Source organism: Eptatretus burgeri, chromosome 7 (assembly GCF_056783735.1).
Source record: "Eptatretus burgeri isolate ZD-2024b chromosome 7, Ebu_testis_v1, whole genome shotgun sequence".
NCBI lineage: Eukaryota > Metazoa > Chordata > Myxini > Myxiniformes > Myxinidae > Eptatretus > Eptatretus burgeri.
Genome location: NC_140967.1, coordinates 60,575,389 through 60,599,854, shown reverse-complemented (window position 1 = coordinate 60,599,854; position 24,466 = coordinate 60,575,389). Strand labels below are relative to the sequence as shown.

At 44.5% G+C, this 24,466-nt stretch overlaps 1 protein-coding gene across 2 annotated transcripts in view; it reads right to left on the bottom strand.

Moving 5' to 3' along the window:
* ITFG1 (integrin alpha FG-GAP repeat containing 1) overlaps window positions 1-24,466 on the bottom strand; it is a 207,443-nt gene that overhangs the window by 118,263 nt on the left and 64,714 nt on the right. For both annotated transcript variants that reach the window (XM_085888711.1, XM_085888710.1), the window contains exons 7-11: window positions 19,770-19,816; window positions 15,083-15,164; window positions 14,880-14,974; window positions 14,579-14,751; window positions 14,299-14,437 (exon numbers count right to left, since the gene is read on the bottom strand). In XM_085888711.1, coding sequence (XP_085744837.1) covers window positions 14,299-14,437; window positions 14,579-14,751; window positions 14,880-14,974; window positions 15,083-15,164; window positions 19,770-19,816 — 536 coding nt within the window. The remainder of the gene's footprint in view (window positions 1-14,298; window positions 14,438-14,578; window positions 14,752-14,879; window positions 14,975-15,082; window positions 15,165-19,769; window positions 19,817-24,466) is intronic.

Below are 24,466 nucleotides of genomic sequence, written 5' to 3'. Positions count from 1 at the left end.
GGAGCCGCTGGGATTGTGGGTTTCTTGGGTCAAAACTAAGATCCAGGCTTTCAATGACATCTTGGATGCTGCTGTCCAGTCTGTGTCTGTTTGTGGTGAGGATGTTGAGGTCGTGGAGAGATTCACTTACTTTGGCAGTGATATTCATGTCTCTGCTGGCTGTGAGTCAGAGGTCAATAGACATCTGGGTCAGGCCTGGGGAGTCATGGATTCACTGGATCATGGGGTGTGGCGCTGCCGGTACCTGTGCGGGAGGACGAAAGTCCGAGTCTTCAGGTCCTTGGTGCTTCCAGTCTTGCTCTATGGATGCGAGACTTGGACTCTGACCAAGGATCTGAGACGGAGACTTAATTCCTTTGGTACCAGGTCTCTTCGGAGAATCCTTGGCTATCGCTGGTCAGATTTTGTGTCCAACTAGCAGTTGCTGAGAGAGACTCGGATGGGATTTGTTACCTGCATGGTCCGTGAGCGTCAGTTGCGGCTGTAGGGACATGTGGCTCGTTTTCCTGACGCTAATCCTGCTCACCAGATTCTCTCAGCGAGGGAGTCTCGTGAGTGGAGGAGGCCGATGGGCCGACCCCATTCCTCGTGGTTGCAGCAGGTTGACCAGCATCTCAGGGAGATGGGGATGGGCCTGGCATCTGCCTGGGGGAAAGCCAGACGGAGGCCCCTGGAGTACCGGCGGAAAGTGGACGCAGCGACGCGCTGTTCTGGCACATGCTCCCATACCTGACCTGACCTGAATCAGAATTGACTTTACTGATAGGTGTCTGAGATTATTAATCTTTATAAAAAGCCGCAAATTGTCATAGGATGGGTAGAAAAAAAATCATTGGCTCTGTAATTTAGAAAACACGTTAATACAGCAAAGGCCTCGGAAATCAGGTATTATCAAACATATTTTGCTTTGAAACTCACAAAGACAAACCATATAGCCTTTGTAATCATGTACCTCAACCTGGTATGAACTGCCGATTTTACCTCCCGATCGGGAAATGAACTCTACCGCTTTTGACTGGAGGGTGCTTTGCAAGTGGCTTAAGCACTCAAGCAAACACTCCCATTAAATGGTTCATAAGTTATGGCTGGCCAGGCTCTGGCTGCACACATACCATAGAGGATACCTTTAACTTTAAAGCCAGTCTTCACCATGCCCGCAGTAGTTAAAGAACTTAAATTAATTTGTTAAAATAATGACTTTATCCACAAAAGAGTTGCTGTTTAACGTAGAACAAACTTTGAAACATCGCAAAGTTTAATTTCCCGTGAAATAAACATTGCAGGTAATCGGCCACGTTGCCTGCTCTTCTGTGCACAAGTTACACGGTACATTGGTTTGTGGTCCATGCAAACGTTATATCTTTATTTTAAAACGTCCATTTTTCACCAGATTTGCTTTGATTCCTTGTATAGCACCTCGCGAAACCTCCAAAAATATAGACACAGATCTCGCAGACGCTATGGATAAGCAGTCCCTCCCTGGGATAGAACACGATGTCGAGCAGTGAATGCATGAAATCGTACAGCTCAATGAAGCTAAATTAATTTTGGCACATTCCTAAATATTTTGTTCATTCAAAATAATTCTCCAAAACAGGAAAAAAGATAAATTTAATGCTTTGGAAATTTCACATTTTCTTGTGTATGTATGGGGAAGGAGGGAACATAGCCTTGCTTGCTTGAAGTAAATAGGAGGTGCATCAGCTTAGTTATAAGACTTGTTATTTCTCTGAATTATCAGATTTCACTCCAGATTTTAACACTTATTAAGTCCGGATGATATCCGATCCTCCAATCCGAAATAATGTTTTGATGATATCCATTAATTAGTCCATAAGAGTAGATCATGGAAAATTGCATCATATAATGCATGAAATCATTCCAGCTCCTAATTTCAAAACTATAGTACTGACAAAAGCGATGTATACAGCGATTTATAACTATGATGAACAATTCGATAATATGAGTGAGGAAAGTGAAAATTAAAAACTTTATCGTTAAGAAATCGTTGCAGCCTGTTCCAAGTCGAGGCATGGTTGAGCAGGCCAAAAACAATAAGAGGGCTTCAGACTCCAGCGAGGTTACCGTGGAAATGCCTAAGACCACATAGAGAGCAGTGACCAAGGATTGTCTGAAGAAGGATATAATTAAATAATGCCGTTAATTATCTTCAAAAGGGGTGTTTTAATGAATCCAAACATCCAATTTCCACTCTTCCACTTCCTTGGAGCTTTCTTAGTATGCATGCAAAGTTTCAGGCTGCTAGGTTTTTATAGCTTTGGAGTTATGGAGGATGGACACACACACACTTATTAGTATAGATATGCTATGCTGCAGGAAAGTTTTTTTTTTTTTTTTTTTAAGTGAAAAATGAATCAAGTGCCAGAAATGATCAAATCAAAGAAAGAATCAGTCACAATGAGAACGGCTATTGCCCAGGGAAATAAAGCACAGGTAACACAAATGGTAGAAGTGATGATCATCGTCTGCTTCGGGAATATCATTGAATGTTTGCCAAGAGCAGCTGCCTTCTTAATGCTGGATAATTGCCCATATCGACTTGATGCTTATCGACGTAACCTGCCTTTGGAAAACTCTCATTTATATTTACTGTATTATATTTCTCCAAACACACACAAGCACTATATACTGGCTTTTGCAGTCTCAATGTGTCATTGCACTGGATATGCTACATCGAGTGCATTTAAAGCAATGAAAGTCAAAATACCGGCATTTGAAGCATTTGTACGACATAATTATAAAATAAACACGAAAGGTTATTATATCACCGTTTGTACAAATCATTTAAATGAATCAAAGTGAACTTACATCTGCAATTCAAATGATGATTTCCGATCCATAATCATGCATTCAGAAATATTTTGCTGTTTACAAGAAACAAAAGTAAATACACTCACAGGTAAATTTATCTCAAGGTATCCGAATACGCCTCAGCAGGCTCTGTTTCATCAGGATCAATTAACAAGAGAAGAAAAGTAAATCTTGCACATCATACATCTTAGACTGGATCAAATTGGCTGTCATATGAATACATCTCAATGTGGATACATTGATGCAACAACGTTAACCTTCCAATTGTTAAGGCGGCTGTTATTTCCACAATTTGTTTTTTTCTTCAATGGATTTTTAATGAAATGAGTTATAGCAGCGCAATGCAATGTGACCTAACCCACACTGAGTGCCTTGTCTCATTATTTCTTTCCAAGTCAAATGATGTGCCTTTGCTCATGAAATGCATGCAGCAAAAAACATCCACTGCACATTCGAATGAGAGGAGAAAGGAAAAGGAAAGGAAAAGGAAAGGAAGAGAAGAGGGGAAAAGAGGGGAGATTAAATGGGTGAGTAGAGGAGGTGAGAACTGAGGGGAAAGAAGGTGAGGAGAGGAGGTGAGAAAGGAGGAAAAAGAAAGTGAGACGGGAGGGAGAAAAGAGGAATGGAAGGGGATGCAGGAAAGGGGAGGAGTGGAATGAGAAAGAGGGGAGGGGATGGGGAAAGGAGAGGGGAGGAATGGAATTGGAAAGAGGAGGTGGGAGGGAAAGAGAGGGGAGGAGTGGAATGTGAAAGGCGAGTGAAATCAAGTGGAATGGGAAAGAGGAGAGTGGAGGAGTGGAATGGGAAAGAGGGTAGGGGAGGAGTGGAATGGGAAAGAGGAGAGGGGAGGAGTGGAACGGGAAAGAGGAGAGGGGAAGAGTGGAACGGGAAAGAGGAGAGGTGAGGAGTGAAATGGGAAAGAGGAGAGGGAAGGGGAGTGTTGGGCAGATGTGGTGAAAAGCCTTTCCCTGACCTGTAAGATGACCAATACATTTTCTGGAGGAGTTTTTGTTTTGAAAATTTGTTTTTTTGTAAAACGTCATTTTTTCATGAAGAAGGAAATCAAAATTGTTTGTTATCACCATTCTCTCCACCCTTTCAAGAGTGTTGTCCATGTTGTCTCCCATACTTGCTCATCAAGTTTCACATTCTTGCTAACCCTTTACCCCTTTGTCTGCCCACAGCTTTAGTCCTTCTCCACATATTTCCTGCAAAATCCATTAGTTTATTGACCTTCCACCTTCTATCATACTGCCCCTCCATGAGCCTCAATGCTTGTTTTAAGCATTTTTGATCGCAAGCTTCACATAAAAACTAAAAATGTAAAGCATAACTCATCTGCCTTTGAATAAACAGCTTATGACATCAATGAAACCATTTTCTGGTTTGCTGAAAAGTTTTGCAAAGTAACCCCATCTGGGTTAAACTCCCAAGATCCAGGCTTTCCACCCATCGCCATTCTTTTTTTAACCGTTCTCAAAGATGGTTCCATCACAGTCTTCCCTCCAGGGATTCAAAGCAAATGGGACAGCACCATCTCATGTCATCCCTCATCCTTACCCACAATATTTTCCATGCCCATTAACCCAAACCCTCCTCCCCAACTCCAGTATATCCAAAACATGTCCCCTTCTCTTACTGCAAACTTCTCCCAACCTCCATTCGTTTTCTCCAATCTCTCTATTCTCAGTTTAATTTTGATGAACTCTCTCTCCACAAACCCCCTATTGCACACACGATATATAAGATGTCCCCTCACACACCGTTTCAACAGTATAGTCTTCAACATGAGTGAGCTATGAGCCGAGCCACTTGTGGGACGACGACAAGGCATTTGACATTGACATTGTGGGACGAGTGGTCAAATTGGAGGGGATAACATCATACATAAGAAGTCCAAGATGACAATTTGTAACAGGTGTGATCTTATTCAGATGGGAATCACATCCAGACTGGAGAGCTCAAATGTTGCAATCGTTACACTGGTAATCTTGGTGTTTGTGTTAAAATAACAATTATGAGATAATTACTTCCTGTTGTTTTTGGAAGGTTCGGTCTTACACAAACATCTCAAAGAAGATTTGCTCAAGTAATGATTTTCCACATGGAAGTTCTCTCTGAAATGCCAAAGATAAGGTTATCCAGATATTTAGTTCCGTCAAGTCACGTCCGACTTCTGGTGACATTGATGATCAGATGTCTCCAAACATCCCCATCTTGCACTGCCTCCCGAAGCTCTGGTCGAGACAGCTTGGTTACAGCCTTTACCCCATCCAACCAGCACATACAAGATCTGCTTCTTCCTCTTCTTCCCTCAACCATACCCAGCATGATTGATTTCTCTGGACTCGTTTTCTCCACGCATTATGTGTCCAAAGTACGAGAGTTTCTGTTTCAGCATCAGCTCTTCAAATGTACATGGTGGTGAAATTTATTCAACCACCGATTTGTTTGTTCTTCTTGCGGTCCATGGAATTTTGAACATTCGTTTCCAACACCACACTTCAAAACTGTCAAACTTCTTCTTTTATTTATTTTTCACTGTCCACAACTCACATCCATGCATTGCAAATGGAAATTCCAGAGCATTCACCATCCTCCTCTTGGTTTGTTTTGTCAAATCTTTGTCTTTTTTTTTTTTTTTTTGTATACCTTGGTCGAGGCTCGTATGAGAGCTAACACACAACTCACAGCAAGGAGGCATGAGACAAGAGGGGCGGGAGTAGAAGGGACAAAACAGTGGGGAACGGACACATTAGGTGAACTGTGGAAAGGAGAGGGATGGGGATGGGACGGGGAACATGGCGAAGAGAAGATGGACATTACAGGGACTTTCAGGAAGGAAAGCAGGAGAATTGAAGGAAGTGGGCTTGGGTGGATTATCGGGGGCAGAAAAGATCGAGGATTTGGATGGGGGAGGTGGTGGTGAACAGCTGTTTTGAAAGCCTGGAGGGAAGAATGGGAAAGAATAGAGTGAGGAAGTTTATTCCAAAGGCGGGAAAAAAGAGGAATGAAAGAGTGAAGATGAGCAGTGATTCGTGATTTTGGTAGTTTTACCAGAAGGGGGTTGTTGGCGGACCTTGAGCGCCCTGTGGAAATGTGGTGGGGACAAATCGCAGAGAGAGCAGGGGGGGCAAGGCTGGAGAGGAGTCGGTAGAAGACAGAAAGACCACCGACCAACCTGCGGTGATTGAGTGAGAGGCCCAAAGACTCAGCTTCTTGCGGGAGATGCCGATGATCTTAAATGCCCTGGTTTCTACATCGTGAAGCCGAGAAAGGTGGGAGGCAGGAGCACCAGCCCAGAGGGGAGAGCAGTACTCCATCAGGCTACGGACAGAAGCTTTGTAAGTGGTCAGGAGCTCAAGAGGGCCGAGGAAGGACTTTGCACTACGGAGGATTCCCAGTCGGCAACTGGTTTTTGAGGCGAGGTTGGAAATGTGACTTTCCCAGGAAAGGTCATGGCAGATAGTGAGACCCAGAAGCTTGAAAGAAAAGACTTCTTCCAGAGGATTGTTGAGAAAGTGGATGGGGGGGTTTTCTAAACGGTCCTTTCGAAGAGACATAGTGAGAGTGTGAGATTTGTCTGGATTGAAAGACATGTTCCACGTGTTGGACCAGTTTGTGATTTTATCCAGATCTGCAGTGAGCGAAGAAGCTGCTGCTTGCCGGTCTGAGGGATGACAGATGGTACGGCAGAGGGTGGAGTCGTCGGCAAAGAGAAATAGAGGATTTTCCAGAGAGTCCGAGAGATCATTGATGAAAACCAGAAAAAGAACAGGGCCCAGAACGCTACCTTGAGGAACTCCAGCCTGCACAGGAAGAGGGGATGAAAGAACTCCATTTAGGGCCACACGTTGACTGCGACAGGAGAGGAAGTCTGCGAGCCATGAGTGGAGATGGCCTTGAATACCATGGGAAGAGAGTTTGGTGAGTAGGGCAGGGTGCCAGACTGTGTCAAAAGCACGTGATATGTCCAGGGATACGGCTCGGATTTCCTGTCTGGCATTGAGGACCTCCATCCATTGATGGGAGAGCAGAAGCAGCATATCCAGGGTAGAGTGACCTGGTCTGAAACCAAATTGATGATCGGAAATCAAGCCATTGGAGAAGAGGAAGGATTTCATGTCTGAAGCGATGATGGATTCCATAACCTTGCTGATGCTGAAAAACCGGTTGTAATTTGGAATATCCATGATTACCTCAGCCCGATGCGTTTGATGAACGATTGTGGTTCTGGGGGCATCATGTTTGATGAGCTGCCCTGGGGGCAGCGCTCTCGCAGAGTGTGCGAGCGATCGGAACCCAGGCCGCAGCACGAGCCTGTGTGGACCTTTTTTTTTTTTCTTTCTTTTTTTCAAATCTTTGTCAATCCAAACATGGCTGTTCACCCCAATGCGAACCATCTAGTAATTTATCCTCCACATTATCCACTCACTTCAATCTTAGAACCCAGGAAGATGAAACTTTCCACGATTTCCACACAATTGTCTCCCAATCTGAACACATCGATTTTCTCGGTTGACAAGATTTTATTCTTTTGTTATGTTCACATAAAACCCAGCTTTTCACTTTCCTTTTTTTTACTATCTGCAGCAGTTTCATCATCAAAGCCTATTACTCGATGGAACTTTCGTGAAGCCAATTGGCCAGGTTTTGCCACAGCATTGAATGAGAAGATCATTTCCATTGATCCAAGACCTGAAAACTACAAAGCCATTTGTCAACTCCTCAAATCTACTGCCATGAACAACACCCCGAGAGGCTACAGGAAGACCTTCACACCTCTTGCTGTCTTCAAGAAACTGAAACCCTTTTGAAAGAGAATGAGAACTAGAAACCCACACACAACTGCTCAACTTTTTGCATCTCTTGACTCTGCATGCCTTCATTGATTGAAACTGTAGAGAGTATATATATATATATATATATATGTTTTTCACCCATTCTAGCAGGAAAGCTGGGAACCTTCTCTGCCACCTTGGTGCTGCTAGCCCACCCCAACATTGCCCACAAGTCACTGCAAATGTTGTAGCATCAAAGCTCCTCCAGAATTCCAACGGTGTCACGTCCAATCAACATAGGACCAAGGTGCGTAAGGAACTTGCTGCTACCACGTTAACACTACCTACTACTTTTAACTTGGCATCCCTATACACCTTTCATGAAGTAGAAGTGGCATTCAAATCAACAAAGTCTGGGAAAGCAGTTTGCCAGGATGATATATACCCAGAATTCCTAAATAATATTGGGCCGAAAGGTAAAGCTTGGTGCACTTCCTTCTTTACTGCTATCCATTAGTCTGGCACCATTCATTCGATGTGGAGAGAAGCTAGGTTTATCGCCGCGTCCAATCCAGGAAAGCCGCTGGATGACCCTTCAAGCTACCGACAGATATCATCACTCTGTACATCTTACAAGTTGTCTGAGCATATTCTGCTAAACTGTATCTCGCTGCTGGTTGAGCCTCCGATCCCAGGCAGGATTGGAACTAGATGGATTTGAACAGGCAGGATTCAGACTTGGGAGAAGCTCTGTGGATCAGGTCCTGGTTTTAACAATGTACATTGAGACTTGATACCAGCACTCTTTCAAGAGTGGTGTTGCCTTGATAAATTTGTCAGCAGCTTGTGACAGTTTGGAGACATGGGCTCCTTCTCAAGACAGCAAAGCTCTTTCCCTGCCATGCAACCATGGGAGTACTCGCATCTATGCTTAGCAACCGTCAATTTAAATTCTTACTTGGGGATATGACGAGTGCACCAAGAAATATGAATGATGGTCTTCCACAATTATCAGTGTTAGCCACGATGGTGTTCAATATATACACACAAGACCTACCTGTGACTACTTCACGAAAGTTTGCTAATGCTGATGACCTCGCTCTTGCCTACCAATTGTGCAATCGTGAGCAGAGGTCTTACAAATGACTTGAAAGTTTTGGAGGAGTACAGTACTTCACCAAATGGAGAGACTGTCCCAATTCATCAAAAACCACGGTCACTGCTTTTTTGTTTGAGCAATCACATGGCTAATGCCTAAGTAGATGTCTCCTTCTGTGGTAAGTCAGTCCACAATGAACCACACCGCAAATATCTTTGAATCACTCTGGATCACAGCCTGATGTGCAGGGAACATCTGAAAAGGGTTTGGGAAAAACTGGGGATAAGACTAGGATGAATCTCAACTTTTAGCTCGCCGGCACTAGCTGGGTAGTCGGTACTAGCTGCCTTCATACTTCTACCCTAACTCTACTGTACCCACTGCAGAGTACTGTGCACCTGTCTGGGCTGTGAGCAGTCACACTAAGTGTCTTTACACTATCCTGAACTCTGTAATGAGAATCGTATCTGGCACAATTTAGTCAGCCCCTCAACCATGACTTCATGGTGCTTGACATGCCCATTTCTCTCAGGTCAAGGTTAGCCAGCAGATATAGAAATTATATTTGCTCGATAATCAAATCGGCAGGCCATTGAAGCAAGCCATTTATGAATCGGTAAGCCGTTCATTAAATAGTTCGAGAAATAGTATAGTACTGGTCGCCAAAGCCAGTCGCAGACTGGGAATCCTCGTCGTGCAAAGTTCTTCCTCGACCCACCTGAGCTCCTGGCCAGATACAAAGCTTTCGTCCACAGCCTGATGGAGTACTTCTCTCCCCTCTGGGCTGGTGCTCCTGCCTCTCACCTTTCTCGGCTTCACGCTGTGGAAACTAAGGCATTAAGGATAATTGGTATGTCCTGCGGTGAGGCTGAGTCTTTGGGCCTCTTACTCCCTCACCACAGGCAGGTCGGTAGTCTTTCTGTCTTCTACCATATCCTCTCCGGTCTCGCCCCCCCCTGCTCTGTCTGCGATATGTCACCCTCCCTCCCCCACATATTTCCGCAGGGTGCTCAAGGTAGGCTAGCAACCCCATTCTGGTAAAACTACCAAAATCACAAATCACTGCTCACCTTCACTCTTTCAGTTCTCTTTTTCCCCACCTTTGAAATAAACTCCCACACTCTCTTCAATCTCATTCTTCCCTCCAGGCCTTATCAACAGCTGTTCACCACCACCTCTTATCATCCCCCATCCAAATCCTCGATCTTTTCTACCCCCGATAATCCACCCAAGCCCACTTCCTTCAATTCCCCTGCTTTCCTTCCTGAAAGTCCCTGTAATGTCCATCTTGTGTACCCCATGTTCCCCACCCCATCCCTCTCCCTTCCACAGATCTCCTAATGGCTCGTCCCCACTGTTTTGTCCTTCCCACTCCCGCCCCTCTCGTCTCAAGCCCCCCCACCCCTTTGCTGTGTGTTGCGTGTTAGCTCTCTTACGAGCCTCAACAATGTATACAAAAAAAAGAAGCATGAAGTTATTTATGAAACAATGTCATTAAATGCTTCTGGGGATTATTTAATTAATAGCTTACCAATTCATAAATGGCTTGCCAATTGATTATTCTGCATGGGTCAAATCTTTCCATTTACAATCCTCAACAACATTTTTACCTAACTATCAACTGGAAATGAAACTATGGTATAGTCATTTCATATTGATACTATTAAACTGAAAGAGTGTTTAAACCAAAAGAAAAAGAAAAAAAGATGATTTTAAAGAACAAAACTTCCATTCTGCTAAAAGACATTCACAATTAAGAACTTGTCAATCAGCTTGGCATCCACAACAACAGATTGTTTTGCTTTAGTAGCAAATTAAAGAAGGTTGTGAGAATGCAGTTATTGGAAATGGTTAACACACACAATACAACAAATATCCTGCACACAAACAGACAGACAGACAGACAGAAAGGGATGAAAACATAACCTCCTTCACTTTCCATGGTGGAGGTAATGACCTCAATTTTCTCTTTTTAAAATCAAGGTGACTAAAAAGGGACTTGCACAAACACACAAATCAAAGTTAACATAAATGAAATAGGTTTCTGTGCCCAAGAGCAAGTGTTAATAAAAATCGCATTTTTGCACAGTCGGGTATCAAAAATGACAATGCCCACCACCAACAGCTTGCTTTCCATCATCAGATCAAATTTTGCCTCAATTCTTTTTTGAATTACAACATCCTTAACATTTATGTATTAATAGCTAGGGTATACCACACCCGGCATTGCCCAAATGAAAAAGAACATGAACAAATTTGAAATGAGGGCAAGTATAATTGAAAAGAAAAGCAAATGAAAATAAATGAGAGAAAATTATAAATACTAGTTGCGTACCCAACCTATGTTCCAAGCATGCAACACGTTCTTCTGATGCATACCTATATTTGGGTGGTGTATAGGTAATTGACAGGTCTGCATGGGGAAACAATAACCCGGGTTATGTGCATGAAGCAAAAACATACCTACTGCGTGTAATTCAAAACACCCCACTGCACTGGAAAAAGTGGGGACAGGAATTTAGGACAGTAAATGGTGGGAACTTGTAATACCTTCTCCCACCTATAGGCAGCGCTACATGATATACATTTAGAAAGATAATTTGCATCCCCCCCCCACCCCCGCCTCACCTCTACGACCACCGGCAAAGATAAAAACACCCCTATACATGAATTGGGGTCATGCTGATCCCATGTAGCAAATCTGGAAGTAATCAGCCCAGAACTGCAGTAGTGTGACAAACACACAAACACTGGTCTGTGAATTATAGTGAGGATAATTGAAAATAAAAGAAAAGCCACAAAGGCTTAGGCACTAAAGAGAGATTTTTTTTTATCAAAAAAATAAAATCGTACTTTAAAAAAAATAAAAAATAAATTACTTTTGGCCGAAAACACTTATTGGCACTCATTGATGAACCTCTGAAAGTTTGATGAACATCTGTTCAGCCATTTCTGAGAACAACCAATAAAAGAACATCCAAATAAACAGGAAAGGTGACACATAAACCTTGCATGGATGATTTCAAACTCTGCGACGAAAAATTGGCAATACTGAAATTGGTGAAACAGTACTCAGATGACCTCCAAATGGAATTTGGCCAAATAAGAGTGTCAAGTGTACATTCGTGTGAGGTAGACCAACAAAAATGGACAAAAATCGACCAAGATACAATACAGGAGCTAGACAACGAAGCATCTTACAAATACCTTGCAGGAGAAGAGGGCCACCAAATAATGTCATAAAAAATGCGCAAAACAATTACCAAAGAATACCTGCATAGAACAAGGCCGATCCCAAAAACATACCTCTCCTCAAGGGACAAAATCAAAGCCATAAACTAACCAGCAGTACCAGTGTTCCATTACAGCTGCGGAATAGTAAACTGGCTGGCCACAAGCAGAAATCAGAAAATGAGATATCAGAACAAGTAAACTCCTCATTAACGACAAAATGTTCGACAAAATCAATGCATCCTGAGAATGTACCTGCCGAGGAAAGAAGGAAGTAGCGATCTGATGGAATTCAATCAAGTGCACAAAGTGATGACTGTAGGATTAGCAGAGTACTTGAAAAGTTCACCAGACTACCAAATCCAATTTGTATACAATCATGAACACAAGCCAGAAAATGTATCTCTCATTCACCTTGCAATAAACTTCCAAAAACAGATGCGAATAGAAGATGTCACACACCAACCCCAAACAGCAACAAACACAGCCCCAACAAAAGACCAAATAAAAATACAATTCGAAATACTAACAGATATATAGTAACAACTGAGAGAAAGAAAAAAGAGCAGGGGAAATTTTTTTTTTTTAAGAAAAAAAAAAGAGTTGCACAGATTGGGGATAGACAACGAAGGACAGATCACTGGAATTTAAGAAAAGATAGTTTCATATTATGAAAGAAAACTTTCGAAATAATCGAAGATTGAGAATGTTGCAATTGGCATTAGCTGCAGACATTCCAGAGTTGACCATTTTTGCCCCCAAATTGGTCAATATTTTCAATGAATTTTATACCTCCTCCACTGAAGGTGAACGAGGTTATGTTTTCACCCCTGTCTGCTTGTGAACAGGATATCTGTTGTGTATAAAGTTGTGGACGGTTTCAGACAAAATTCGGTGGACAGGTTGGTTGTGTGACAAGAACGAATTGAATAGACTTTGGTGAAGATCCGACTCCAAGAATTGTTAAGTGATTCGTCACCATTGGGAGATAAAGCCAAATATATATATATTGGATTCAGGACCTGTTCCAATTTTATGAGGCAAAGGTGAAGCACCAAAATCACACATTTTGCCTCAGCATTCCCTTGTATTTGAGCCTATAGAGATTAAATTTGGTACAAAGGTACTTTTGATGTAGAACCATTATGGATTATAATCGTTTTCAGGATATTGAAGGGGGAGGTCAATGGTCAAAATCGATGCGATCACAAAATTAAGGTATTGTAAAGAGCTCCATGCCCCTCAATTTTAACCAATGCAGACAAGAATAGAACAAATGATATCTTACCAAACAGTCACGACAGACTAAAAATGGTACATATTGGTCGATTCTTCTTTTCAATGTCACACAAGTCAAAGGTCAATATTAGTTCCGAAATGAAGAATTTTGTCCCTCCAAGTCTTTATATTTACCAGACTCGGCGGTTTTGTTGTTAAAGCGTCCACTTTGAGTGTGGGAGGTCGGGGTTTGAAACCCAGCCGAGTCATACCAAACACTTCAAAAATAGTAAGTGCTGCTTCCTTGCTTGATGCTCAGCATTTAAAGGACAGAGCACGGAAAAAAAACCCCAAAGGTTGGCATCCATGGGGAGGAGGAACTTACTCCGCGATTTCCCCGCTGAGTGCGGAGAGCAAAGCGATGTCCTAAAGATGACGGCACTGACGGCCAGAGTGTTCAGGGAAGTGACGTCACTTCCCCCAAACTCAAGGGCTGTGTTTGTGTGAAAATCAAGTCTGGTATTGTCGCATGTATCTATGTGCATATGTGTGATTTGCGTCGCAGCTAAGACACGAGCCTTAGAGCCTATAAAATAAAAAATAAATAAATAATACAGACAATACTTGACACAAAAAAATACCTTGCCACAGCCCCTTCAGACAAAAGCAGGTAAACATTGGTTCGGTATCTTCGTTTGGATTTTACCAGGGTCAAAGTGGGTGGTTATCAGGTTGGGGAAGGAGGCATATATATTATATTGCCTTGCGAACGTCTGAGATTCCACTTGACCATAATTTGTTTCATGATCAACCGGGGCTGCATGAGGTGGTTTCATTTTAAATGGTTTCCTTAAACTTTGTTTCACATTAAAATTTCATGTGAAAAAAGTTTGGTCATTTCATATCTGTTTGTTTCTTTTGGAAGTAGCACTTCTGCATCGAATCCCAGCCGCTCTTACACACATACTCAGGTAGCTTTTGCCACAACGCTGTATCCTACTGGAGAAAAACACTCCAATCATTTGAACAACACATCCTTAATTATTACGATCATGAGCAACAGCACTAACAGTTTCATTGCACCATGAGAAGTTGAATTAAGAGTGGAGTGTTTGAAAGAAATGTGTTGAAACGCACATCCTCAAATAGGTCAAAAAATGCAGCAGCAATGGCACCAGGAACAGGACTTGTCCAGCGTGGGATGAACATACGTCCAACAACCTTGCAGGATTCTTCGGTACAAGGTACATTTTCCAGAAGCACCAGCCAGCGTGTCCTAGGCAAATGAACATGGCAAATGCTCCAAGACTCAATCATGACCAATTACTTTCACTCAAGATATTTATTCGTTTTCCTGTTGCAATAATATCTGATGGGTGGAAAACCCTTTCGAGGGTGTGAAAGTGAAAGTGAAAACCTGTCTGTGCCATTCTGCATAGTGACCAGGGCATCAGGATAGCCATCGATGTTATAATCTCCTAGGCGAAGTGTTGGGGGAAGTGGCCATCCTGTTGGGCTCTCGACAGCTCCAGCATTCCAAAACCACAATTCTGCTGAACCAGCCACCGGGCCAATCGAAACATTCGTCCACTGCATTTTGTGATTGCAAAATCCCACACAGGAAAAAGAATCAAGACAGAAACAAATGTAATCAAATCTAATGAAGTTATTCTGCCAAAAGTAAAAATGACAACAATGTTTTGGAGACTTTTACACACCGAATCCTCCCCTTGCCGGTTTAAGTAGATTACATTGATGGAACAGGCTGTGTCAAGACAACCTGGAACTAAATGGTCTTGTCTGCCATCGCCATCTACCCAGAAAATACCACAAGAAAATGACACACAAAACAAGCAACATCTTGTCCAATAAAATAAATACCAACTTCCTAGTGATAAAGAATACAAGCAGGGGTACATACCAACATCTGCAAATGATGACTGCCCGACAACGATGAGGTCTGGAGGAAGACTTAACTCCTTGGTCTTGCTTAATGTTCCATCCTGCAATGACATGATACTCATGGAAGGCATGATGACCAAATCAATGGACCAAGAGGCCCAACAAAGAAACCTTTCATGCACACACTTGGGCATCATCCATCCTGAAAACGCATAAAGCTAAAGAGCTAAACAATTATCAAACTTGAGGAGTTTCATGCAAGCTCAATCACGATATCAAAATGCTTATGATGGGGTCTCCAGGGATTACAAAGACAAATGCTTAACAAAAAAAACCTGGAAGACCTTGACACAGGAAGGTGATGAAACGTTCTTTCATTTACTAACATGCAACATTTGGTTGATGAAACCAGTCCAGAGAGAAGTAGTTGTATTCCTACAAAACAAAGCAAAGGAAGTATGGTGTGTAGTTTATGTCAACATTACACTGGGGATTTGACAGACAATCAGTTTGCAGCTGGAGATGATGTGCTGGACATACCTTGGGTTTTAATCATTCTGCTGCCTTTGCTGCCCAATTCATGTAAAATTGCTTGATATGTACCTGTTATCCCACTTGAATCACCAGTACAGGGTCATGGCCACAATGATCATGCTGTGGCAGCAAGCAGTTACCATCTTCGGCAGATTATAACGAAACTGATCATCACTGAAACGATCCTTCAAATGATTCACAAAATCTGCAGCATTTTAAGCAAATGATGCAGTGCTCACAATCGAAGGGCTGTATAAATGTTGTGTCCAAGTTGGGCCAATGAAACACATCGTGACCATTTTGTCTTATTTTCTCGAGTGAGTTTGTTACACACACAATGCTGGCCTTGAAGGCAGGTAAAAATAATCATTAAAACAGACATTTGTTTCCAAAGACGAGATTATCAGAAGCTGTGGTTATTATAATCTTGACGCATTATCAAATGGTTTTGATGGCATCAGTGCACTCGTCCTCAAAGCCTGTGCATCTGAGCTGGCTGCTTATCTTTCACTACCCTTGCTGCAAGTCCTTCAATAAAAAGAATGACAAACCCACCAATTTACTTTCTTAACAATCCTCTTGAAGGTCAGTCACTCAAACTTTTGGGTCTCACTATCACCGATGATCATACTTGGGCAAAGCCCCACTACCCTCTCCCCCACGAAAAAAGGGCACCAGGACAGACCCTCTAAACGGCAGACCGATTAGCCTTATTCTCATAATTAGTGTGGCAATGGAAGATATATAATCTCATTAGACCTCAGGGCCTATATATTCAGCAATTGTATAATATCAGATCATCAATTTAGTTTCAGTCCTGATCACTCCACCTTTGACATGCCCCTTCTGCTAACTCAGCAATGGATGCTCTAAACCTCAGGCAAGAGATTAAAGCAGTCTCACTGAACATCACCTGAGCATTTGACATAATCTGGCACACAGCCCTTGTCCCTAAACCTTCCACCAATGGCACCATGAGTTCTCTCGTTGACTGGACCAATGGTTTTCTTCATGCTCACAAGCAATGCCTTGCCCTTAATAACGTGCCATCCTTGCATTTTGCATGAGAGGCTGGCGTCCCTCAAGGCAGTGTCCTGATCGACCTCGCCTGTTCCAGGCTTATATTAAAAATCTCTCGGCCTCTGTGGAAAAGTATCCACATCACTTTTGCAAATGACACCACTCTGTCATCAATTCCCTCACTCAAATAAAAAATAGGCTGCAGCCACAACCTTCTCCGCTGATCGGGAGGAAATGGTAAACTAGTCAATCACCTGCAAAATGTCATACAATGCCTCCAAAGTCCCACCACCCACGGTCTCTACATAAAGACCATATGGCTCACCTTCCAATTTACTTCTGTGATCTGTGTGGTAGAACTTCAGTCTTTGGACTAACAACATGCCGCAATCCAAGCTGGCTTCCAGGATAGGGAGGTGGCTTGGAATTCTCCATATAGCTAAATTATTCCTTGGTTACTCTCAGCTACAAACAGTATCCAAGGCCTTCATCTGCGGTTCCATGGAGTATGGATGTCCCCCTCTGGACTGGTGCTGGCAGATCTCACTTTGCACCCCTGGAAATGGTGGAACCCAAGGCCAAAAAGTATTATTGGACGGTGCTGAGCAGACCCTGAGTATCTTCTTTCTGCTGAGTCAGACAGCAGACAGGCTGGTCACCTTGCAGGTTCCAACTGCTCTACTTTTGGTCCTCCCCCACATGTCCACCCAGCAATTCATTCTGCTCGAGCCCTGCTCGGTCACACGCAATGAGTCAGCAATTCATTCATCGTCATCCTCCCCAAATCTAGACTAACTGCCAAAACTTCCACTCTTTTATCCCCCTCTTCCCTCAAGGGTGGAATCACCTCCCTGTCTCTCTTGGTATGATTTTCCTTCCTTCTAAGATGGTGAATCATCACTATCATGTGGCATTCCATAGTCCGAATCTTCTTTTCTCGGTGGCTGTCCTCTTCAGCTCTCCTGCACCTTCTTTTCTTATTATATTTTTTGTCAACAAAGTCAAGGCTCATTGAGGAGCTAGAACATAGAATGGATCAAGACATAACAGTACAAAAGGAATAATAGAAAGAGAGGGGGGAAGCATACAAACAGCAGGGTTGAGGGAAAAAATAGAGGGAGTCTTGGACAAATAAGGGATGTGGAGGAAAAATGAGGGGGAGAGGAGAATCTAAAGGGTAGACAAGATAGAGAAGCAAACTCTCAGAAAGGTAAAACTGGAAATTTGGAAGGAGGTGGGCTTGGGGAGGGTGAACGAGGGTAGAAAAGATCATAGTTTTGGATAGGAGATGATCTGAGATGGTGGTGAACAGCTGTCTTGAAAACCTGGAGGGAGGAATGAGATTGAAGAGAATGTAGAAGTTGGTTCCACAGACGGAAAAAAAGAGGAACAAATGAATGGAGGTGAGCAGTGATTCTGAATTTTGGGAGTTTCACCAGAAGGGGGTTGCTGGTAGACCACGTGTGCCCTGCAGAAACCTGGGGGAACAAAGCTCGGAAAGAGCAGAGGGTGCAAGACCAGACTGAAGGCATTAGAAGACAGAGACCCACAACCTGTCTGCAATGTGAAAGTGATAGGCCCATAAACTCAGCTTCCTCACAGGATATTCCACTGATCTTAATGGCCTTGGTTTCCATGGTGTCAAGCTAAGCAAGGAGTGAGGCAGGTGCGCCGGCCCAAATAGGAGGGCGGTACTCCATCCAGCTGTATATGAAGCCCTTGTAGGTGGATAAGAATTCAGGTGTGCCAAGGAAGGAGGCCCAGGCAGCACATGGCATTAGAAGCCAACTTGGAAATGCAGTTTGCCCGAGTAAGACCATAACTGATAGTGGGACCCAAAGGTTTGAGCAATGAATGTCTTCAGGAGGATTGTTAAGAAAGTAGATGGGAGGGTTTGCGCCTTACAGTCCTTTTGGAGAAAGAGAGAGAAAGAGAGAGAAAGAGAAAAAGAAAGATTGTCAGGATTGAAAAATATATTCCAAGCATTTGACCAGCTTGTGATTCTATCAAGGTCTGAAGAGAGGGAATAGGCTGCCACCTGCCTATCTGAAGGATGAGTTGCATCAGCACAGAGTGTGGAGTCATCAGAAAATAAATAAAAAGGATTTTCCATAAAGTCAGCAAGATCATTAATCAAGAAATAGACAAAGGGGATTTTCCAGAGAGTTAGTGAGATTGTTGATGGGCCCAGAACACTGGCTTGGAGCACTCCAGCCTTGATAGAGCGGTGATAAAGGATGCATTGAGCGCCACATGTTGACTACAAGAATGGAGGAGGTCAATAAGTCATGTGGGGTTGACCTTGGATGCCATAGGCATATCGACTTTGGAGAGCAAGACAGGGCAGTTCATTGAGGTATGATAACCTCCATGGGAAGCAAGGAGAAGCTGACATTTCAGGCGTTAACAATCTTTTGCTCTGCTAAAGGGGTAACACACAAAACCTTGCCTTGCTTCCCAGGGCAGCTAGCATACCTCAGTCAACGTCCTATTGATTTCATCCATTGCTATATGCACATTCCTTGCAGCTTCACTTTGTTTGGTTGAAGTACAGTACTGTATACAAGTTTGAATTAGATTTTTTTTTAATTACACTTGAAGACACATTGATGACATTCTGCACAACCTTTGTACATTTGTGACAGTTTTTTATAAAATCCTCTGTTATCACTGCATAACCAAAGGAAGGGGAATGAAAGATATTTTCATGGTGGTAATAACATAAATTGTTCAAAAGATTATCCTTCAATGATGAAAAGTTGCCAGGTTCAGCTTTCCAAGCCAACACAGAATATGAAAATGCAACATTAGGATTCTACCTGAACACAAAAGTGAATACTCAAAAATGGTGCAGAAAATATACACAATTCATTGTCAGCATAACAGGAAGCTGTAATGACTCACACAGAGAAACATATCTAAAACTAACCTTTGCAGGTTAGTTTATTGAAGTCGACACAATGGACAGGCTGGCACGTCACACCCACACATAACTAAAAAAATAAAGCAAGTCACAGGAAGTACTTTTTCCCAAGTTAACATCTTCATGGGAGAATAAACTGAGCTCGTCAGTTGCGACGAGCCTTTGACACATCCTGCCCACATAAAGGGTATGAAAAAGGAAATTGTGACAATTGCTACTAAAACCTTACCTGGTTCTGCCAAACTTGATATTTATCTTGTAATGTTAGCAGTAGATCTGTGAGACAAAGAAATGATTATGTTATGATAAGTGATTACTAATCTACAACACATATCACTTTCCAAATCCCAATAGCAAGGTTAACTTTCAGTTAATAGAATATCCAATGTAATCCAATCACCCAATGGAGTCTCACCATTCAAAAAGGCTTGCAGGGAGGGCCACACCCACAGTTATACATCAGTAAGAGCCTCAACGATTTATGTTTGTCAACCGCATATGCAATCCAAGCAATGAATGCTTAAATTTGAACATGCTACTTTTTTATGTATATACATACATGGTCTGGGCTCGAGGAAGATCGAGGACGTAGAACAGATCAGGACACAACAGAACAAAGAACAGCAGGAGAAAGGGGAAACACCAATAGCAGGGCAGAGGGAGAAGGTAGACAGACAAACAAGGGATGCAGGTAATGATGCGGGTTAAGGAAGAACACAAGGGGTGGACAAGATGGATGCATAAGCAAAATTTTGGAAGGGGTGGAGGTGGTTCAACAGGTGTATAAAAGATCACGGCTTTGGATGGGGGATGACCCGTGATGGTGGTGAACAGCTGTCTTGAAGATCAGCAGGAAGGAATGAGGTTGAAGTGTGTGAAAGGCGGTTCCACAGGCAGGAAAAGAGAGGCCCAAAGGCTCACTTTGGCAAAATATAACATGAGGTTGATAACTTCCACATCACAAAATAGACAGTCAAGCCGAACGTCTTCTGATTATTAAATCCCAATCCACACAGCTTCACCAGTCACAGTTGTTAAACCACTTTTAAAGTATTATCTATTTCCAGTTGCTTTCTCTTGATCTTTCTCAACCCTTTGCTGCTGTCATTTTTACTTATCGACTCATTGTGCATATACAAACATTTACATATAGATTATAGATAGATATTGTCACAGCTGTGGCGGTTAGGTTAATTCCCCCAACCCAATTCTCGTGGACGGGCAGTTAACACCGACCAGGCCGGATCGCCGAGCTGTTTTCCTTTGAGGCGAACACGTGATCCTCAGAGATTATGGCGCGCGTGGGAGGGGAATGGGCGAAACAGATGGAGCAGACGGATGGAAACACAATGGGGTTTATCTCGAACCCACGACTAATAGACAACACAAGCAACTTAAAATAAACACAGGGATTTCATGAAAATAGATCAAATATTTAGAATGTTAATAATTGAAAATGTAATAATAAAACATGAGGTCAATTAAAGCCTAAAGTCGAGGTGCCCCTGTACGCAGACTTTAATACAGACAAGGAGAAAATGAAATAAAAGAAAATCCTCCCGTTATTCTGGCACTTGGCTTTGTCCAGAGATGGTCTCCATTGAATTTTATGATCGAGCCGTTTCGTCCTGCGCAGGAAGATGCATCCAAAATGGTGCCGAGCCGCTCTCTAGGCGGGAAATGTATGTGAGGTAATTTGTGAGGCGGTTCAATGCCAAGGCTCACCAACCGCCGTGCGGTTTCTTCTCATGAACGAATATGCCAAATGTTCCTCTCTTACAAGAGGTCTGCTCACAACGATCACCCACCCTCCTCCTCGATGATACAACGAGACGATCTCTGAGGCCCCGTGATAAGGCCACGAGGCACGCTCTTCTTCCCTCCTCAGAAACGTACACACTTCACGGTTCAGTCGAACAGTCAATGACTAGCACCTTGCCCAGCACGCTGCAAATTCACCAGTAAGAACACGAAAATCGCGCAGCCATTTCGTTGTGCCGAGAGGAGAGCAAAAACGAGATCCTCTTAGTCGATCGCGTCCTCCACCAGCTCTGTCTTCTCACAACTGTCCGCTCTTCGAACCTCACTTTCCCTCTCACGTCACACTAACCAATCATAAGCCTCGTGGGCGTGACTTGCTGGTATGAAGCCGGGAAGACGAGGCTTCTCACCTGCTTGGACGCTCGGCATTGTTCTTATTGTTGTCGTTGATGTTTTTAGAACATAATTTTATTGCTGGCTTGTAAATGCAAAAACATAGGAAAAGGTCACAGGGAGCAATTACATACTGGGGGAAATTGGCCTTTATCCCGATCTAATTAACACAGTAGAGTGTACGAGGTGCAGTGGGACACGAGAAGCAAGCTTGCGAGCATCAACTCCGCTTTATTGCGTGACCAGAAGTACACTCCTGCCACCCCCAGCGGGCGAGGCATGATATACGAAAACCCAATCACGTGACACAGCACACTCCTCCCCTCGTAAAATGACAAGTCAAATGATGAAAGGACAATCATAACATGACCACCTGAAACCCATCAACACCCATAATCCTCCAAGTACCGCGGCCGCACTCTGACCCGCCTCGGACGGGCAGCGCCGCCAGACAGTCCAGGCTCGGACGCCTCCCGGCTCGGTCGAGGTGACACCCTCGCCGGACTCGCGCGCTCCGCAACACCAACCGCCCCCGACCGTCCAGCCTGCCCGACGTCCCCGGGTAGGACAACATCAGGCGAAGACCCCCTGGGCGTCGGCACAACCGGCCCTGGCGATACAACGTCAGGTGCCGGCGATATTACAGGTGGGGGTCCCACATCGTTCGGCTCGGGGAGGTGTGGGGGGGGTGGTGACGCTGAACAGCGATCATGCATTTGGTCCACGTGCCGCTTCCACACATCCCCACCATCAGTCCGCACCATGCAATTCGCCGGCCCCAGCACCACAGAGACCAGCGACGGCACCCATTTGGAACCGTGGAAATAATCGCGCACCATTACCCGCTGTCCCACATCGAAGCCGTGCAGCCGCGTCGGACGCAACATCGCCCCACTCCCCGACCCTCCAGGTCGCAGCAAATCCAGTCTGGACCACAATGCCCGTCCATAGAGACGAATGGCAGGCGAATCACCCGTGACAGGATGAACTGCGTTCCTGTAATGGAGCAAAACCACATCGACCACCGTCTGCACAGGTGCAACACCCCCCCCCCCCCGCCCCCTGCGCAAAGCCCGTTTCAACATCTTAACAAACGACTCAGCTTGGCCATTCGTCTCAGGATGATACGTTGCGGACCTTAGATGTCGAATACCATTTTGGCACATAAACTCATCAAATACACCCGCGATGAACTGCGGACCATTATCAGAGACCAGGATCTCCGGTAACCCTCTATTAGCAAAGATCATCCGCAGTTTCTCGACTGTAATGTTTGCTGATGTATGCTGCATTACTACAACCTCCGGCCATTTAGAGAATGCATCGATCACAATCAAAAACATTTTGCCATTAACCGGCCCCGCAAAATCTACATGGACCCTCTGCCAGGCTCTGTCTGGCGCAGGCCATAGTCCTGAAGCTCGACGCGGGTTATCAGCATCTGTTTGGCACGTAGCGCAACGCTTAACCAACTGCTCAATGTCTTTGTCCAACCCCGGACACCACAACAGGCTACGAGCAAGACTCTTGGTCTTCACGATGCCAAGGTGACTGACATGCAGTTCTTCCAAACACCGCTGCCTGAACCTCGGTGGAATCACAGTCCTCATTCCCCACATAACGCACCGTTGGACCAACGACAGCTCCGATGCGCGTGACGTGAAAGGTTGAAATGCCGGTGTCGAAGGCAGATCGCTCCAATTCCCCGTATAAATCGCCTGGACGACACGGGCAAGCACCGGATCACGAGCCGATTCCACCGCGACCTGTCTGGCCGTGACCGGCCCGCTTTGGACCTGGCCCAGCGCGAACACATCGACCCGGTCGGCCGACTCAGACGCAGCTGGACCCTCCGCACACGGCAAACGTGAGAGCCCGTCGCAGTTAGCATGCTTCTCAGTGCTTCGGAACTGAATATCATAATCTTAAGCACCCAGAAACAGACACCACCGTTGTATTCGCGCGGCCGCTACCACCGACACCCCGCGTTCGGGTCTCAGGATGAATTGAAGCGGTTTGTGATCCGTCTGCAAAGTGAAATGCCGCCCCAGCAGGTATTGATGAAACCTCCGCACACCCCAGACGAGGCTGAGACCCTCACGCTCAATCTGGGCATATCCAGGTTCTGCTGTGGACAGGGTCCGGGATGCAAAACAAACAGGCCGCTCGGAACCATCGTCCATCCTGTGGGAGAGCACTGCCCCGATGCCATATGCAGAGCTGTCGCATGCCAAGAGGAGCGGATGCGCAGGCTCATAGTGCACGAGGACCGTATCCTCTGTGAGCAGCCGCTTGACGCGGTCGAACGACGCCTGGTGTGCAGGCCCCCAAGCCCAGCGCTCGTCCTTCCTGAGCAACCGTGTTAACGGCGCAAGTTGTGAGCTGAGCCCGCGCACGAACCTTTGGTAATACTGTGCCATACCAATGAACGAACGCAGCTGCGTCTTGTCGCGAGGCGGTGGCATGTGCTGAATCGCCTCCACCTTCCGACGACCTTTCAACAGCCCCTCCAGCGTGATGATGTGCCCGAGGTATTCCAAGCGCTGCTTGAAGAACGCGCACTTTTCCCTGTTCAAGCGCAGGCCGCACGCTTCTAGCTTTGTCAGCATTCGGGCAATGTTCGCAAGATGCTCGTCCGCCGTTTTCCCCACAATGAGCACATCGTCCAGGTAGGTCTGAGCGGGCAGGCCAATGCAAACCTGATCCATGGCTTTCTCCCACAAAGCTGGGGCCGAAGCAATCTCAAAACAGAGCCGGGTATATCGATAGAGT